The sequence below is a fragment of the Cucurbita moschata genome, unplaced genomic scaffold (genome assembly GCF_002738365.1).
Source record: "Cucurbita moschata cultivar Rifu unplaced genomic scaffold, Cmos_1.0 Cmo_Scf00002, whole genome shotgun sequence".
Classification (NCBI taxonomy): Eukaryota; Viridiplantae; Streptophyta; class Magnoliopsida; order Cucurbitales; family Cucurbitaceae; genus Cucurbita; species Cucurbita moschata.
The window spans coordinates 2,428,641-2,448,038 of record NW_019268518.1 but is presented as its reverse complement, the minus strand read 5'-3'; the positions used below and the strand labels follow the sequence as shown (position 1 = coordinate 2,448,038).

Genomic DNA, 19,398 nt, shown 5'->3' with positions numbered 1-19,398 from the left:
TTAAAAAAAAAAAAAAAAAAAAAACAATATATAAATTACTATACTACCAATATATATTAATAAGTAAATTACAAAAAAGTCCCCTATACCTAAACTAAATTATTCCCCATCATTCTACTACCACAGTGGAGTTAATTCCGTAATAAATGGTTTGTTATTCACTTTGCTAATACTTGAAAGTTGAATTATTTTTCAGTTTAAATGTGTCATTAGAATAAATCAAAAGTATAATTAAAAAAGACTTTAAAAAATTGAATGTCGTTACTTATGCTAATAAGTTACACATTTCTTTTTGATAGCTCAATTATGGTAAAACGTATTTTATTTGGAGTAGACGACCTCAAAATTTTTCTATAATATATGTGAGTAAAGACAAAAACATAATAGAAGAACTTGTGTTAATTTATGGAGATAGTTTCCACTCTTAAAATCAAATAATTAGTAACATGATCGAAAACGATGAAGTCATTAGTGGTCAAATCTGAATTTAAAATTTTAATTCGAGCCTTAGACATAGAGGGTGATATTAATCTCGATCAACCCAAGAAAAAAAAAACATAACTAATGACTTGGTTAAAGTAGGATAGGTAGATTTGTTTAAATGTTGGTTCCAAAGTCAACCAATGCGTACTCAATTTCTGACATTAGAACATAAAATATTTAGAAGAAGAAAAAAAAAAAAACAAAAAAAACATGGAAAAGGGAAAACCCAACACAGAACCAAATCTTAGAGAAAAAGGGTTGTTGTTGTTCTGAATTTTCTTTTATTTCTTTTTCCATGAAATCCGTACGGACGGCCTTCTTTTCGCTTCCCAACGCATCCCTCTCTCTTATTTCTATATTGTATTTTGGTACTTCTACTTTTTATTAATTCTTTTTTTTCCCGGAGACATCGGCTATTAATACTTGACAGTCCCACATTTAATTAAATTACTTTTTTAATAATAATAATAAAAAAAAAAACACAGACCAAGAATGTCCAAAACAAATTTCAATATTTTTGCAAAGATTTTCGAACATTAGCCTTAACATCATGTGGCTAAACCCATAACACACGCACCAATTTCTTCTCTATGTTTTTCTCTCCACTTTCTTCTTTTTTCTCGGCAAACGAACACCGCCACCGCCACCTCCGCTACACGCCGGCGGAATGACACTCACAACCCACGCCTCAGCAGCCACCACCGCATACGCGTTTCTCCTCTTCTTCTGGGTCCTCCTCATTTTTCCTCCGCCTACTCTCTGTCTTCATCTACCACCACCGCCCCCGACGTCAAGGAAACTAGTCCACTTCTCCACGGCGTCCTTATCACATGCAACTTCCCCACCTGAGCTCCTCCACCACCGTCCTACCTCAGCCGCTGCTGCCGCCGCCGTTTACACCGACGACAAGCGGTTAATCCACACGGGTCCGAATCCTCTTCACAACTAAGTTCATCCATTTTTTTTTTTAATTTTAAATTTTCTGAATATTTTAGAAGATGGGTAGATTAAGATCTTGGCGTTGAACAACTTTTTTTTGGTTGTGGAAAAGAATTAGAGCATAAAAAATTAGTTTTCTGAGAGAAATTAATTTCGAAAGCTAATTGTTTGATGCTCTTCTTCCTTTCTTTCTATCTACCATTACTCTACTTTTTTTCTTTTTCTCTGTACGTTCTGTAACAAAAACTAATTGCGTTTCAATTTAATTTTCTCTGTATTAATTCTTTTTCTTCTTCATTCTCTTCCTAACCACTGCAAGAACCCTGTAACAGAATTTACCCCCCAAAATAATAATAAATATGCTATACTATATTTATAGTAATTTCTTTTCATTTATATAATTTTATCGAATCAATTATCAAATGGCAATCTCTTCTCAATCATTAAAATTATGGTTAAATAAATGATGATGATTATTTTTAAAAAGATTAGTATTTGTATTTAAAAAATGAGGGAAGTAATCAATTGATTAGTATTTTTGTCTTTTAGTGGCGTCAGGATTTCATTGAGAAATATAATAATAATGATGGATTTTCATGTGTTTAGTTACCAAATCCCAATCAAATAATTATCCAAGAAAATTAGTAACATTTTTTTAATTGTTTGAATAAAAATTTGAAAGGATTTATTAGGAAAAAAAAGAAAATTTGTGAGAAGAAAAATAATAAATTTCTGAAACATAGCGATTACTATTTATATATTAATGAAAGTTATTATTTATAGTGAACGGTTTAAAACAGAAACCCCACTGAGCCACAATTAATCCACGGGCTTTTTTTGTCATCTGGCAGACCGCATCAGATCGTGGCCGTTGATTGGAGAATTATCTCAAGATCGGTGCAATTTCTTTCTGCATGGGAGATTTGACGCGCGGTAATGTTCCACGTGGACGTACTCGATACGATGTGTATGCCGCAGTCTTATCATAACTCATCACGCCGCGTTGCACCTGAATTTTGTTTTGATTCTAATCAAACCTACTCTTAAATTCCTCATGTGTTTCAATTTAACTATTAAAATTAATTTGTTGAGTTTATAAAAAAAATTAATCCAAACTATTTTCATTAAATAATAAATTCAATTTAATAATTTAATAAAAACTTTGTTTGGAATATAATATGTTATTTCTAAAATTTATTGAATTATCTATTTTAAAATTAATAACAAATTTAGATTAATTGATTCAAATTAATCTAATATTAAAAAAGTTGATGAATGAAGCAAATATAAAAAAATTATGAAATAAATGGTTTGGTTGGGATTTGAAAAGAGAGAAAATTGATGAGACAACAACTACCTCACTCTCTTTTCCTGCCTCCCTGGCCCCTCCATAAATTAAACCCCAACCACCTATTTTTTAACCTTTCCTTCCTTTGATCTCACCAAAAATTACTACCTTTTTCCTTTTTCCTTTTTTTTTTTTTATCCTTTTAAATTTATTGGTTCATGGTGAATACTATTCATTTATTTATTTATAATATTTTAGTAATAATTATATATATATATATATATATATATATATATGTGTGTGTGTGTGTGTATGTATGCATGTATAAATGTATGTAAATATGTATGTATAGAGGAAGAGAGAGAAAAGTTTGTGATGGTGAATGATTGAATAGTTTTGATGAAAATGGAAATGAGGATAGGGAGGATCCATCACATCCAAATCTCTTTTGTGGGGTATTTCAAATTATTGTTTAATTTTTTTAAAATAAAAAAAAGTAAAGTTTTAAATTAATACTTATATCGATTTAAATTTTATTAAAAGGGTATTAGAGTGCAGAAAATTTATTACTTTTTTTTAAAAGAATATAAATTCTTGGTTCAAACTCTTAATTCTCTATTTCTAAGTTTAGACTCTCGTACCTTTATTTTGACCACCGTTTATTTTAGGTTGGAGACTACCCATGGTTCATTATTTAGAATGTGAAGTGCATTTTGTGCAATTTGAGAGTAATCCTTAAGCTTCATGTTCTTGTTCTTAAACATCCTGACATGCTCCTTTTGTAGGGTTTGGCAGACACATATTGAGCGTTGGACACGGATGAGAAGGTATCCACTTTTGGGGACTGTTGTGTGTTCTTTGTAGGCAATTGGATCACGTGGTCAACATCTGGAGCTGATTCACCTGCTCTTCCTCATGCCCAAACTCTCACCCCTTCCTCTATGACACACCAATGAACCCTGCATGTGAAACCATATGAAGTAAAGTCTCTAAAGTACCTAAAAACCTAGACATAACACATTAAGCTTTCCTTTTCTTAGAGAGGACACGTCCAGTATTCAACATGTTCACAAGGCTGTGTCAAGACGTATTGCATTCAATGAGAAGGTAGATTTGTTTTTAGCATCATGACGTTGTCGCTATTGAACACCTGCCTTGTCATGATATTGACCACAACGTCCTTGACATGAATATGTAAGTGTCTGAACACTACATGGATGGGTCATTTGGCTTGAAAGCTTTCGGCACGAGCATTGTGACGCTCCTTAGGCATTAACACACTATCCTCTCGTTTTGAGCTCGGTCTTCATGGTTCGGTTACTCAATTTAGGTCCATGATTCCTTCAAATTACCTGATCTCTATAAAATAGACACATAAGCAAGTGAAAATAGTAGAATTATCATCAGCTCATTTTTTTGAGTTCATCATTTATTTAAATATGATTGTTTATTTTCCATTATTATTATTATTATTATTATTATTTTGTTTGTAATAACTAATAAGTTCACCGATTACAAATGGACCATTAAAGTATTGAATGGGCTTTCATGGTAAGCCCATGCAAGGAAAAACGTGTGGGCCTTGTAGCAGTAATGGCTGTATACTCTGATGGGCCCACGCCTAAACCTACAAAATTCAGAATTTTTATTCATCGAATTATTACTTTAAGGTTTTAATTAAAAACTATTATATATATTTTTTGATATTAATGGATGAAATTATTATTTTAAGTCACTATTTTTTTTTAAAAAATTTTAATCTTAGTTTCATTTTATTTTCTTGCTTTTAAAAAAATTATCTATGGCTACACTTCAAAATGAGCACAAAAATTCAATATCATTTACTTATGGTAGGGATGGACCACAAGCACAAATCCAAATTGCTTCCCAAGTTAGGCAAAAAGGCCAAACATATCAAACATGGACCAATATACAAAATGAATGGATTTTCGGACTCCAATAATAAAGTTCTATTATCATTCTGTATGTATTTACATTTTCGGACTCCAATAATAAAGTTCTATTATCATTCTGTATGTATTTACATTTTCGGACTCCAATAATAAAGTTATTTGCTGAGTGGATATTTCCATGGTAAGACATGCATCCAAAATTATTATTTAAAAAGTATATGTAATTATTAATTTAAATATATAGATATTTGATAATTGTTTTAAAAATATCCATCAACCTCAATATTTCCAACATCATCATTTAAAACTATGTCTACATGTTTTGGTTATAGTCTCCAATTGAAATTATGATGGGCAATGCTATATCTTTTATGGCCCTTTTATAGTGTGTTTGGTTTGGTGTGACACCTTCGGTCTGATGTTCAATAATTGTACTTTAAATTTGTGCATTCTAGATAACAGACAATATTAAAGCAACCTCTACCTTTTCTCTTTTTTTAAATAGCCCATGAAAAAATATATTTTTTATTATAAATTGTGAAAATCTTTATAAACTTTAATATTATAATGTAGTATTTCTCTCGGGCATTTAGTTATTAACTACGTTAGCAAAGAAAGAAATATATTTATAATATAAATATATAATAAGTAAGTTTTGTTTATATTTATGTATAAAAAGTGAATGAATTAGTAGGGCCGAAGACGAAGACAATGATAGAAAATATAATCTATATTTTCGGCCTCGTAACGAGAAAAAGATATCGATCAAATTTCAGAATGATAAATAACTTGTTATTATCATTGAATTATACTCGAGTCCATGAATTTAGATGGGGGATGGGTTTGGCATGATGATCATAGTCACCCACCCACTACCTAAATTGTAATTTTGGAAAATGACTTGAAATCCAATCGAAACCAAAGAAAGATGTGTTGTTGAGCTTCAAACTTTACACCATTTCTCACGCTCACAATCAACTCACCTTTACTCAAACTCCACTTTCAATTAAGCTCCAACACAACCTTTTTCCTTTTTCATTAAACCAAATCCATATAATATCTCTTTCATAAAATAAAAATTTAAGGGACTCATGAGGAGGCGTGAACGTGAGTAGCAGGCAGCTGCCCGACCACGAAGGCGAAACGTCGCAAAGATCGGGCATAAAATTTAGGCCTCTCAAAACCATGTGTTGAGTTCAATGAACAGATAAAATGTATTGATGGCAGAGCTTTTTTTCCTTAAATCAAGTCAATTTTTATGACCTCTCTTCCTATCTTAACAATTTTAACTAGCTTGCTTCAACGAAAATCCACGAGAACAGAAACCACTGGTTTCAACACAAGAAGGAAAAAGGGAAAAGAAAAAGGTCAAAAGGGCTGGTGGGTGACCCACACACACCATTGAAAGTGAGGCTCTGTCAATGACATAATCAGTATCCACAAAACGTCATATACATAGCGCTTCAAATTTCACACAGTCAACATCAAACCATCCACCACCACCTTTTCAATTATACAATTCCTTAATGTGCGCCGAACTCCCATTTTCATTGAACACACTCTTCGAGTTCGATCCATAACCTTTTAAACAATACATGGCCAATCAAAAACTATGATGCAATTCGTTTCAAAGGGGTAAAATCTAAGTGTTTATTTGAAGAAGAGGAGAGGGAACCCCACCCAACTTTAAAGCAAGTTGAAATACGGGTCCAACAAGATTACAAAAGGAGGAAAAATACAAATTGCAAAGGCTCACAACAAACTAAAACCAACCTAATTGAAGGCTATCACCCATCATCATTGCGCGGATTCAATGGGAATAGATTTTCATATTCAGAGACTTGTTGATCCATGACTTCCAGCTCCCTGAGGCTTTGCGATGGATGGCTGGCCGTGATGCTGCTTTTCCATCTTCTCCTGCTTTCTCTGCCTGTGGTTTCTTGCACAACGTGAAGTTTCGAGCTCCGTGCGATCCAATTGTGTCCCATGGACTCAAGGCTGCACAAAAAAACCCATACAATATGAGAAACTACAGCCCAGAATTTTTTTGATCAGAGGATTCTCAAGACAGAACAACAGAGAATCCAAACATTCCAAAACAGAGAATCCCATCACAAAATGAGATTAATACCGAATAACATCTAATTTTTCACCATCCTTTCAGATTAGAAACATGCAACATGATTGTAGAGGAAAATTGCAACGAATTAACACAAATGAATTGAGAACAAAATATAAAATTAGAATTACCATCTGGTCCCGCACTCGGACAATAAAGCTGGAAATCGTGAAGATCAGAGCCAAGAATTGGGAGCCGGCCCTCACGCGCGTAGGATTTCAACGCGGTATCAATAACATCAGCAACAAGTTGCTCCTCGCTCACAATAAATCGAATCGGGCCAGCGCTGCCGAGCACATTGATGCTGATCAACAGCCTATTGCCCTTAACATTCTGGTTCTTCTTCTGCTTGTACAGCAACATCTTCATTAAAAAAAAGAAATCGCAATCCCTTCTTTTTCCTTCAAACTATATCCGAATCAGGGAACCGGATACCGACGACAACAGCCCCGAGAAACTCACCGAAGCTAGCGCCGGTATCAAAAAATCAAAAGAGAAAAATCGCAAAAACTTAAAGAAAATGAAAATTCCTTGAAATGAGTATATGGATTAGAGAGAGAGATCTCAAGGGTCAACTCCAAGGCAGCGGTAGTACCAGCCTTCCTTGCAAGAACCAAAAGCAAAAGAAGAAAAAGCAGAAAGAGGAAGACGAGCGCTCGCCCTTGAATCCAAAAGGGAGCGCATGTAATTACTACTACTGGAATTTTCTTCAACCATTCACAACTCCTTGAAAAATTCTCGAACCTATTCCGGCGGATGAAAGAAAACAATCACAGCGAGAAACGGAATTGATTTGCAGAGAGAGAGGAGAGAAAGAAGGGAATACAATGAATTGAGAAGAAGAAAACAATGGTGAAAACTGAGAATTGTGGGTACCGACGAGGATGGCAGGTGGTATTTAAATGGATTTGCTTAGGGTTAGGGCTTTGTTTTAGGGCCAACAACCATAATATATCTTTTAATTTCTTTTTTTCCGATTCGTTTATTAAATGCTTTTATTCCTCATTCCTTTTCCTTTTTCTTTTATTTTATTTTGACCCCCACATTTTTCAGCCTTAATTTTGCTTCACATATTATTTTTATTTTTCTCCATTAATAATTTAGATTCCAATGGTAATAATTATAAATATATATTATTAAACCTACTTTTCAACCATTTTAAATTAAAATCCAACATGTTTTGTATTTTATTGTGTTTTTTTTTTCTAATTTATGTTTTCTCCCTCCTTTTATGCTTTACATATATAATCTTAAATTTTTATCAATTATCTTTTATCAAATTTACGATTAAGGGCTCTATCAACAATTTTATTCAAAATTTGGGTTAGTATTGAGCGTTTGAATAAACACATGATTAATAGATAATTTATACCTGAAGTTTGGACCAAATAAAATATTTAAAATATTGAAGATTAAAAAAAAATATCTAAAATTTTAAGATTGAAACAAAATTTCTATTTCTAATGTTATAAGTTAAAATATAATACTTAGAGATTTTTTTTTTTTAATTAGGGAGTTATACTCTAAATTTAAATAAAAATTTAAAATTTGAGCTAAAAACTAAACTAAGACGAATGGTCAGCTAAAAACGAAAAACTTTCAAAATATATTTGTAATTTATAAAAATAAATAATTCCAAAAGTGTAAAAGAAAATCAAAATTAAAATCCGTTCCCTAAATTCAAACTCATTAATAATGAAAATGAGCTTTCACCGTGCGAAAAGGTCAAATATATCGAAATGGAATTAAAAAAGAAAAAAAAAAGAAAATTGAATATGGTAGATGATGGAAGGAGCGGACTAATTTAGGGAATGATGATGAGTTTATAAACAAAGAATACTCTCTCCCTATCACTTTTGGAAAGCTCAAAGCAAATAGACGAGAACTTGTGTTTAAAGTGGACAATATCATACCATTGTAGAGAGTGATGTGTTTCTCTAGCAGAGTAATTATGCTAATTGATTTCAGTTCCGGAGGAAGCTCTGTTGTTCATCAATGGCAGCGACAGCACGTGGAGGAGCTACCCATTCGGCGGTGAATACAGTTCGCTTTCCATAATGGAGATTCGAAGCAGGTTCTATTATTTGCGCTGTGAAATCTCCCTTTACTTGACTGTTTTGGATTTCCCACAAGCCCCATGTTTTAAGTTTCTAATCCAAATTCAAATTTGGTTTGCGTTTGGTAATCCTTTTCAAGCCTGGTGGCCCCCCTGCCCTTAAGGCTACTGATCTTCTCTGTCTGTTTTCTATTCATGCTTGGGTTCGAGATATTTCCTTTGTAGTTTTCAATTGCATGCGCACCACCTGTTTGTGTAAATGCCTCTGAGATATACGCCTCACTTTTCAAGACTTGGCCAGCTGGTTTTGCTGGTAGTAGGGGGTGCGGCAGTTTAGATAAGCTTTATGAAGTTGTTGACTTTGTAATTTCTGATTTAATTCCATTCTACAAAAATGCTTTTCGACACGTTTTCTAAAACCACTTTCCAAGTTATGAGATGAGACAATTAGTGCCAACTATTCAAGTCTGAGTTGGTTAATTTACTCCAAGGTGGATATCAAAATATCACTTATTGTAACACGAGCTAAGCTTTAGTTTAGGTTCCATGTGTGAGATCTCACAACGGGTTGCGAGGAAAACGAAATACCCTTTATAAAAGTGTAGAAACCTCTCCCAGATGCGTTTTAAAAAGTTTGAGGAAAAACCTAATAAGGACAATATTTGATAGCAGTAGACTTAGGCTGTTACTAATAATATCAGAGAGCTAGACACCGAGCGATATGCTAGGGAGAAGGCTAAGCTCCGAAGGGGGTGCACATGAAGCAATGTGCAAACAAGGATGCTGGCCCCAAAGGAGGGGATTTGGTGGGGGTCCCATATCGATGGGAGAAAGGAACGAGTATCAGCAAGGAGGCTGGGCCCTTAATGAGGTGGATCGTGAGATTCCATTGGTTGGAGAGCGGAAAGAAACACTCTTTGTAAATGTGTGGAAACCTGTCCCTAATAGACCCGTTTTAAAAACTTTGAGAGAATATTCATTATGCTCCAATAAGGGCAATTGTGACACTTAGTCAAGCTTCAGATGGGGTCCCATGAGTTCCAAAGATAGAAAGTCGGTTTCCAATTCACAGAAAAATCGCTAGCTTTAAGCAACCTTTTTCTAGTTTTGATTTGTCAAAAAAAGGTTCCTTCCATCTGATAACGTTATTCGTTGGCCATGGTCACACACAGGCAAATACCCAAAATTTGACATTTTAAACTTTTTATTGTTTCTACAGTTAGTTTTGGCGAATGAGTCGCAGATGTTTCATTAATTTCAGCTAAAAGAATGGATGAACTGCATGTTCTTCATAACAATGTTTGAAACGCTGTCTATCTCATTGAAAGTCCATTGATATTGTAAATGTTGTAAAAGCAGCAACAAGAAGCACGATTCATGAGTGGAATAGTATTATTGTAAGCAATTTGAGTACGTTAGATGGCGTTGGTGGAGGCATTATTTTGATACCACATTTCTGTTTTGGTTGGTTTTATGGCACAAGTGGCCAGCAACGGGCAGAAAAGGAAGGACCCTGAAGCCTCATATTTGGGCATATCTGGTTTAGTTTTTCTTGGCATTTGCGTGATTCTCTCTTCCTTTTTATGTCCTTTGCTCAGCCTTTGCGTGGAAAGGAAGGACCCACAAGCCCTTTGCTCACCCTTCTCTCTTTTCGTCCTTCTCATACCTAATATACCAAACATAAACTATTTTAGCTTTTATTTCTTTTTAGTTTTCATCTTTGTTGAATTATATAGAAATAAGAATAATTTTTAAAAATAATAGTTATCCAATGTAGACAATATGGGTAAGTGTAACATCTTTTTTGGGAGGAGAACTAAACATTCTTGACACCGATGTGGTTGAAAGGGTAAGCCTAAAGATGACCGTATCTATCTAAGAAGTTCGAAAGGATAAACCTAAAAAGGACAATATCTCATAGCAGTGACTTGAGTCTAAAGAACACAATATCGGTTAGCAGTAGACTTAAAAAAACGACTAACATTAGGGGCTGAATTGTCCTTTGAAAATAGTATTATATTCAGAATATTCTGTTTCTAATTTTTCAAAAAGAAAAAAAGAAAAAAAATCTTAGCCAATTTTCATTTTAAAGACTTGGAATAAAATCCAACTGGGAATTAGGTAATAGATCTTTAGTACCTTCTTGAACAAGTCAGCTTTATTAAAGAATTTTATTGGGTGGAACCCAAGAAATGATATTAATCACTAATAAATATCCGTTGTTTCAAACCCAAAAAAAAAAGAAGTAAATTATTTAAATGAATATTAATATATTATTCATATGGCCAAGAATGTCCTAGGAGCTTCTTGATATTGTCCATAATGGTAATTTCACCATCCTTCTTTTTAGTACTGAGAATATACTTGTAGCATATTTATGTCACAAACTTTATCTTTCTTTTGAGAAATTATTTATTGTAACCTACCAATTTTAGTTTTCAATATAATAATTAAACTAATGGCGTTGTTTGGAAGCTATTCAATTATTTTTATTTTTATTTCTCACTTTTCAATTTTAATTCTTATACTTTAAAAGCCTTTCTCCCAAGTTAATACATTTATTATTAATCAATAAAAAATATTCAAATATTTGAGGTTTGTTTTATATATTTTTTTTCTTTATGAGTCACTAAAATATTACAAAAATAATATTACACTAGTGTTACGTTAATTCTCATTAAATATATAGTTCATTTTAAACTTTTTTTTAATCATGACGTATATTTATTAGCTCACTTGATATTATTACGACTATTTTTTTTTTCATGTTTAAGTTATGACTTTATTTAATGGAAATTACTAAAAGGACAAGTTTTTCTTTACCAATATTAAAGACAAAAATTGGAAAAGGGAGAACGATTAGAGACCAAATTGCAATTTAAAGAAAATTGTGAAAATTTTCAATTTTTACCTTTCTATCTTTCCTATTTAAATTATGACTTTAATGAAAATGACTAAAATTAGAACAATGTTGAAAAGTAGGGAAGAAGTTGTTTTATTACCAAAATTAAGGGTTAAATTGGAAAATTACAGTTTTACCATTGAAAATTACTATTTGCCATCTATGTTTTATATTTAAGGTATGATTTAATAAATATTACTAAAACTAGAGTGTTTTGAAATTAGAGAAGTTATAAAATGGAGGGAAATTTTTGACGAAAATGGAGAGCCAAATTGGAAAATAGAGGACGATTAGAGACCAAATTGTAATTGTTTTGAAAATAAAAATTCAAATGAATTTACCCTTTCAAAATTATTATTTATTACCCATCTTTCCCATTTAAGTAAAGACTTTAATGAAAATTACTAAAAATAGAATGTGTTGAAAGTAAGGAGCTTATTAAATATAGGGAAGTTTTGGACCAATATTAGGGGCTAAATTGGAAAATGGAGGACGATTAAAGACTAATAATTGCAGTTATTTTGAAAATACGAAATCAAATACAACGTCTGAAATTTCTATTTTACCATTGCCACCAACCTTTCCATAAGCTTTCAATTTTACTGTTGTGATGTCCCACATTTATTGGGAGGAGAACAAATCAACCTTTATAATGGTGTGGAAACATTCCCCTAGCAGACGTTAAAGCCTTGAGGGGAAGCCCGAAAGGGAAAACCCAAAAAGGACAATATCTGCTAGCGGTAGATCTAGGTCGTTACAACTGTATTGTATTTTAGTATCTAAAACAAGATTTAATATTATACTATTATGTTTATGTTATACTCACACATTAATGTTTATGTTATACTCACATTAATTTCTACCAAAATTAATCCAGACTTAAAATATGTCTGCTATGGAAAGGTTTCCACGCACTTATAGAAGGTGTTTTGTTATTCTCCCCGGCTAATGTGGGACATCACAGTAATAACTCATGCCCAGGATTTGGATAAGGATTCGAAATTCAGATTCAGCACTTGATAGCCCCAACATTCCATTGTATCTCCTACGACATGGTTACGTTACCTATGCTCCTTGCTTCTTATAATGAAGACTATCTCCACATACCAACACAAATACTTCTAGCATATTTTATCCTTACTCACATGCAGCCTAGGTAAATTTCATCTTGTAGGGTAAAGAAGACCCTAGTGTAATGAATGTGGAAGGAAACACTGGGATGATGCTTGACTCGCACTAGAGCATGCTTCTGGTGTGGTCAAGAAGGACATATTGCCATGAATTGCATGGAGGGTTGAGCAGACAACCTGTTAACCAACAAAGGGGTCCAGGCGCAACAAGGAGGGCTACTTGGAACCGTCTTCAGGCAAGAGCATATGCCTCTACTAGTAAGCATATAGAAGGACTCATGTTGATTTGTGGGGATAGTCTTCACTCTTAAAAAGCAAGGAAAGGTAACGTGACCATGTCGCAGGAGAATGACGGGGACATCAGGTGTTGAATCTTGATTATGAATTCTGATTTGAATCTTGGGCATGGGGCATTACAAATGGTATCAGAGTAGCATCTCTCCCAGTAGGATGTGGTTCGGGGACAAACAAAGTGGAAGTTGGTGCACATGTGACACCCGAGTAAATGAGGAGTATATGCATTTTTTAATTCAATTAAAATAGTAATGAAATTTTTGCTTTTATAAAAGACAAACGTAGACCACCAAAACATACTACTACAAGGTCAAACTATTTAAAATACATAAAATACAAAAGGAAATCTAGCCTTAAGTGTGACAAGACTCTCTGTAACCAACAACCTACGTGTGCCTCTCCCTCGATTGCTAGATCAAGCTCCACCTAAAAAGAAAATTGAAGTAGCAGGAGTATATAAAATATATTCAATAAGCAATTTGCTGGTAATACATAGTTTGTTATAAAATTTTATTAATCTTATTTAATTTGTTCGGTGCCTTATTCTCATTTGGGGGTTCGGTGCCTTAATTAATTTGTTTCCTAGACTACCCCTAGGTTTACTCATTCTATTTTCTTGGTTCTTGGTCCTATTTGGACCTCAAGCCCTCGTAACATTCTTAAGTTCTCTACGTCTTCTAATTAGTCGTTTCTGCTAGTCTCTTTTATCATCATATCTTTAAGTCCTCAAGGTGCGATCTTAATGTCTATCTCATAGGGTTCATGCATGTTTAGGCTCAACAAACTCTAAGGCGCAACTGTGGACCCTTGCCGCTTGTGACATGTTCACCAAAGGAAAGCTAACTGGCAAACTTCCTAATAGTCCCCACAGAGCAAAAATCGTACGTCTTAAAACATCATATATTAGTTCTATGGTTATTCGGACCCCTGACAGGAGCTAGTTGGCAAACCCTCAATCGTCTCCGTATAACCACATAACTCACGTGTATGAACAATAATCATAACAAACTCTTAAGGTACAACTATGGACCTCTATCCCTTGTGACAGGCTCACTACATGAAGCTAACTGGAAAACTTCACAGTAGCCCCATAGGGTACCATAATAAGTCATAAAGTATCATAAGCTAGTTCTATGGTTATCCGAACCTCTGAGTCAGGTTCATGTTTGAAGGTTAGTTGGCGAACCCCTAATCGTTTCTGTATAACTGAATACATCACAAACATATGAAATAGAGACATAGCACAACGATGTAAACATGGATACTTAGTCATGAATTTTAGTTCATAGGACACAGTGCGTACGCATTTAGTAAACATGCATAATAACATTTAACATGTGACATCTCAACTCATTTTATGCTCAAACATTTATAATAGGTTTCCTATAACATGCTTTGCAGCACACTAAAGGCATGCTCCGATTTCAATCAAATCATAGCTCAATAGTTTATTCCTCGATAAGCATGCATCATAATGTTTAACGTGCTCTTACATGCATTAGGTCAACTCATATTATGCTCAGATTCTATGACGCGCTTCTTATATTATACTTTCATGCATACTATGAGCATAACTAAATCGGTTTCCATGTGGGGATAGAAAATCTACTTTCTAGAGGAGAAAATGTCGGATGCTGATTTGAGTCAATCCAAAGTTTCTATTGGTAGAGACGTTTGGAGGGAAGTTTTGTCAAATAATATATTTAAATATTTATATAATATTGTATTTAAATCTTATTTAAATATCATAATATATTTAATATATATTCCATTAATTTAAATTTGAAAGATATATAATATACATGAATTATTTTAATATTTAAGATATCAAATACCATCCATATAATTTTCTCTTTTATTTTAATACATCTAATATATTAAATGTATATATATATTTTCCCTTTAGTATTTAATATAAATGAATTCTTTTTATTGTTACTATCGACTAGCATGAAGACGTTACATAGATATAAAATTAATTAAAACTTTTTAATTAATTAATTTTCATTCATTAACTATAAGTTACTCTGTTTAAGACTTAGAGTTATACTATTATACACGGTAGAATAAATTTTGTCTATTAATATAATCATTACAAGAAAGTCGACCATTCACAAGTTGTTTGTGATTACCGTTGGGTCAAAAGTTTATTTTACCCCTATCTACATCTCATACCTCAAATATCATTGATTATCTAATGAATAATTTGTTTTTGATCAAACTATAAATCAAGTCCCTCTTGAGTTAATGAGAGGGAAGGACCCTATTATTTAAGTCTCGAAATCAGTGTTTAAGTAAACTATTCATCTACTTATCTTAATGAGTAAATTTATCTCATGAATTATATTCTCGTCTCTTTATTTGGTCAAGTTTTTGAAATGGTAAACATATTGAATGACTACAACAACCATTCACATTCATGCAAATCAAAGGACGCTCAGAATTAAAACCTAGTCGCATATGGTCATCTTTTGAAATATTAATATTCTTAATTAACATATTTATAAAGACCTCGTAGAGAACCGAGGTAGTCTATAGACTCAAGCGATCGACTCGGTGAAAACTCACCCCGTATTCTATGTGAGTCAGTTGTCTTCGATTAGATCATACTGACTCTAATAGGAACGTGCCCACGAGGGCACTACCAGATCTTGTAGATGAACTTTTCTGTATGAAGACCTCTTTCCCTTCTATGCACTCTTTGTTCACACAATTCTCAAAGCAAAAGAGGAAGGGCAACTGATACCACGAGCCCTCTATCCCCCAAGAATCAATTAAGTATATCATAGTTGATCCCACTATAGGTGGGACAGGACCATACACCCATTACACGAGTAGAATAGTCAAGTAGAAGGGTCAACCTAAGAGCGAGACAAGCTGGGAATAGGCTGAAACTGACGATTCGAAGACAAAATCAAAAACTTCTGGAACATTACAAAGTGAGACGTAATAACAATATTTCTATGATAAGACACCGATTTTATTAATAAACTATAGATCTTTCAAATTATTGTTTAAACATGATTGTATGTCAACCATATGATTATATTAATAATCTTGAATTTTTCATACAATAAATAATATTATACTCCAAATAAAATAATTAAAATGGATGAATTTTCTCAAAATTTATTTTTTTTTATTAATGTCGGTGCAAAATTCACATCTCTAACTCCTTATTTATTTAACTCACTATTCCAATTTTTACCTTCCTTTCCATTTAGATAAATGTGGGAATTAGTAAAACCGACTAACCAAGACACATTGCAACGGTTATATTTTATGAAATTCAAATCTCATGGTAATAACTTGAAATATTTCCCCCAAAAGTAAAAAGGTAAAAAGTAAAAAAAAAAAAAAAAAAAAAAAAAAAAATTTAAATGGAAAGTGATATGTAAACTTGTTTTTTTTAAAAAAAATTAAATAACAAAATAAATGTTTGGTCATCCGAATTTGATATATTTAAAATAAAAAGAAAATAAAAAACTAGGGACCTGACGGGCAGCGCTACAATTTAGTGCGGCGACGACGGTGGACCACAGAGAAACTCCCCGAGTTCCGACCGGCCACTTTTTCAATCTTCCATCTTCAATTCTGTATTTCTCTCTTCTCCAACTCATTGTGATGCTTTCTGAGTTCTGATTTTTCATTTGGTGATAATCAAAATTTCTATCAAGTACATACTGCAATTGTTTATATTTGATTTTCTTCACGATTGAGGTCTAATTTGCTCCACGATGGAACACTTCTTGGGTCTTCTCCGAATTCGGGTGCTGCGCGGTTCTAATCTGGCTGTTCGTGATACTCGTAGCAGTGATCCTTTTGTCGTCGTCACTATGGGCGATACGGTATTCGATTTGATTTCTTTCTTGAAGTTTTCTGTTATTCGCGAGATTGATGGTCTTACTATGTTTTCTGCTACAATTTCTTGAATGGATGCTTACTGTTTTAGCTCCTTTTACGTTGTTCGACTCTGACGTCGATCTGCTTTACCCCTAGAAATATATATATTGGCGTTTGAAAGAAACTGACTGTTTGTGCTAATTCAGACTAATCGGATATGCTTGCAGGGTTCTAGGGAAAATAAAAAATAGAAAGAAAATCAGTGATAATCTATCTGGTTTGATCGATATCAGTTAAGAGATCATGATACCATCTTAGCCATAACACCAGGTTGATTTGATTTGATTTGATTGAATTTTGTCTAAAATGGCGGCTTAGTTTTGTATTCTTTGTTATTTTTCGATTTGGGGGATTTTCTATACGATTGTAGGACGTTTGTGTCCTCAAATTCTTGTAACTTCTCAACACTCAACAAAGAGGTTTCTTCTTGTATAGGCAAAAGAAGTGTTGTGAATGCTTGGTGATTTATAATAACAGGAAACATAGGATGAAGCACAAAATGCAGACAAAATTATATGATCATTTGGTGTTCATTGGTATGTTGTGAGATCCCACGTCGGTTGGGGAGGAGAACGAAGCCTTCTTTATAAGGGTGTGGAAACGTCTCCCAGCATATGCTTTTTAAAGAGGACCATATCTGCTAGAGATGGGCTTAGACCGTTATATATGTATTAGATTATGCTTTGTGCCATCAATCTTTCTTGCGAATGCCAATAGGTAGATTTATGGTAGAACAGTTGATCCAACTTAGTCTTAATCTACTTTTTTGAGGCATTTGATTCCTGGTTTGAGAAGTTCGGATTTATGTTGATTGTTGATACATTGGATTGCTTGTCTTAGAGATAAACTGTTTGATAATCAATGAAATGATACTTTTACTCTTGAAATACATCTCTCCGGATTTGTACTGCAAGAAACTTATGAACCAAACATAAATCAGTCAGAAAAAAGTTCCCAATGCCCATTTCTGAACACAGAATTTTACGTTTCCTAACTCTAACTATGAGAACCCAAGCTTTCAAACTAATGAACCAAAGCCCACATTACTGATATCTTTAAGCTTTCTCATTTAAATCCTGAATGAGTTTTTTAGTATTCTTCTTACATAACTCAAACTGGTGCAGAGTTTGAAGACCCGTGTGGTGAAAAATAATTGCAATCCTGAATGGAATGATGAACTGACTCTTTCTATTGCAGATCTTAGGACTCCAATCGGTTTAGTAAGTGATATTTCTCTTTGATAATTATGGACGAGAGCTTCAAGCCAACCACCAGATGAGGAGAATGTGTAACTTACTGCTTTATGCTCTCGTCTTTGTTTTTCATTTTTGCAGTCAGTGTATGACAAAGACACAGTAACAGACCATGACAAAATGGGAGATGCCGCAATTGACATCGAACCATACATCGAATGTCTGAAGATGGGACTGGAAAGCCTCCCAGAGGGGTGTGTGGTTAAGAGGGTATATCCAAGCAGAACAAACGACTTAGCTGATGAGAGCCAATGTGTTTGGAACAAAGGGAAAATTATACAGAACATGCACCTTAGGTTGAAGAATGTAGAGTGTGGTGAGGTGGAGATTCAGCTCGAATGGATCGATGTTCCGGGATCTAAGGGTCTGCCGAAAGAGGGTATGAGCCACTTCTAAGTTCCTAAATTGATGCACCACTAGGTACACTAAGTAATAAGTTTCCCAGTTTCATGGCTTGTAGATGTTAGCTGAAGGAAATAAGGGTATTTGCCTTGTTGACCTGAAACTGGACTTAGAATTCTGGTTCTGTAGAATGAATATATATATACCTGAATTATCTGTATTCTGGTTCTGCAAAGTGACAACTTCATCCTGTAATCACATATATATTAACTACTCTATGTCTTCTGCCATTTACTCATTTCTTGCCAAAATTCTCTTCAGCAAACTCGACGTACTCCCAATTAGGGACGTTTATATATATTTTTCCCCGGTGGGTATTATAGGAATCCCAAATTAAGCGGGGAATGGTGGACGGAGTGGGAGGAAAAAGGATTTTCCGTTACCTATTCTCCATCCTAGTTCGTGTTTATCTTTCGTTTTTATTTTCTATATGTATCCAAGACATAGTTATGTTTGAATCATTTATTTCATACTGACTTATAAGATACTGCACCGAGAATTGGATAAATTCGAACTATTATGAAATTTTAGGTTGATAACTAGATATGAAATATTATTTAAAATTAATAATTTAATTTTGAAAAATATCATTAAAATAATTTAAGAAACTAAGAATTGTATGGAGAAATGGATTTATATTTGGGCCTGGGCTAGTGCCTTGTAACTCAAAAGTCAAGTCAGGTAAATTAATCAAATTTATTTTAATTACAAAATAT

At 33.5% G+C, this 19,398-nt stretch overlaps 2 protein-coding genes and 1 long non-coding RNA gene across 4 annotated transcripts; 2 read left to right on the top strand and 1 right to left on the bottom strand.

Moving 5' to 3' along the window:
• Nucleotides 1–6,152: 6,152 nt before the first annotated feature.
• LOC111460829 (uncharacterized protein At4g22758-like) lies at nt 6,153–7,628 on the bottom strand. The gene is made up of 2 exons (XM_023104155.1): nt 6,874–7,628; nt 6,153–6,621 (listed from the first exon to the last, which is right to left on the bottom strand). The coding sequence occupies exons 1-2, from the start codon at nt 7,109–7,111 to the stop codon at nt 6,434–6,436; spliced, it is 426 nt and encodes a 141-aa protein (XP_022959923.1). The 5' UTR covers nt 7,112–7,628; the 3' UTR covers nt 6,153–6,433.
• Nucleotides 7,629–16,593: 8,965 nt separating this feature from the next.
• Nucleotides 16,594–18,916, top strand: LOC111429951 (protein C2-DOMAIN ABA-RELATED 7-like). 2 transcript variants are annotated; one of them, XM_023066042.1, is made up of 4 exons: nt 16,594–16,720; nt 16,845–16,972; nt 18,152–18,247; nt 18,362–18,916. In XM_023066042.1, the coding sequence occupies exons 2-4, from the start codon at nt 16,862–16,864 to the stop codon at nt 18,674–18,676; spliced, it is 522 nt and encodes a 173-aa protein (XP_022921810.1). In that variant the 5' UTR covers nt 16,594–16,720; nt 16,845–16,861; the 3' UTR covers nt 18,677–18,916. The 2 variants fall into 2 exon arrangements, with proteins under 2 accessions (XP_022921810.1, XP_022921817.1); XM_023066049.1 differs by having other exon boundaries at nt 16,603–16,972.
• On the top strand, nt 16,979–17,914 carry LOC111429963. The gene is made up of 2 exons (XR_002708253.1): nt 16,979–17,297; nt 17,463–17,914. It is a non-coding gene; the product is annotated as an uncharacterized LOC111429963 (long non-coding RNA).
• Nucleotides 18,917–19,398: the final 482 nt, after the last annotated feature.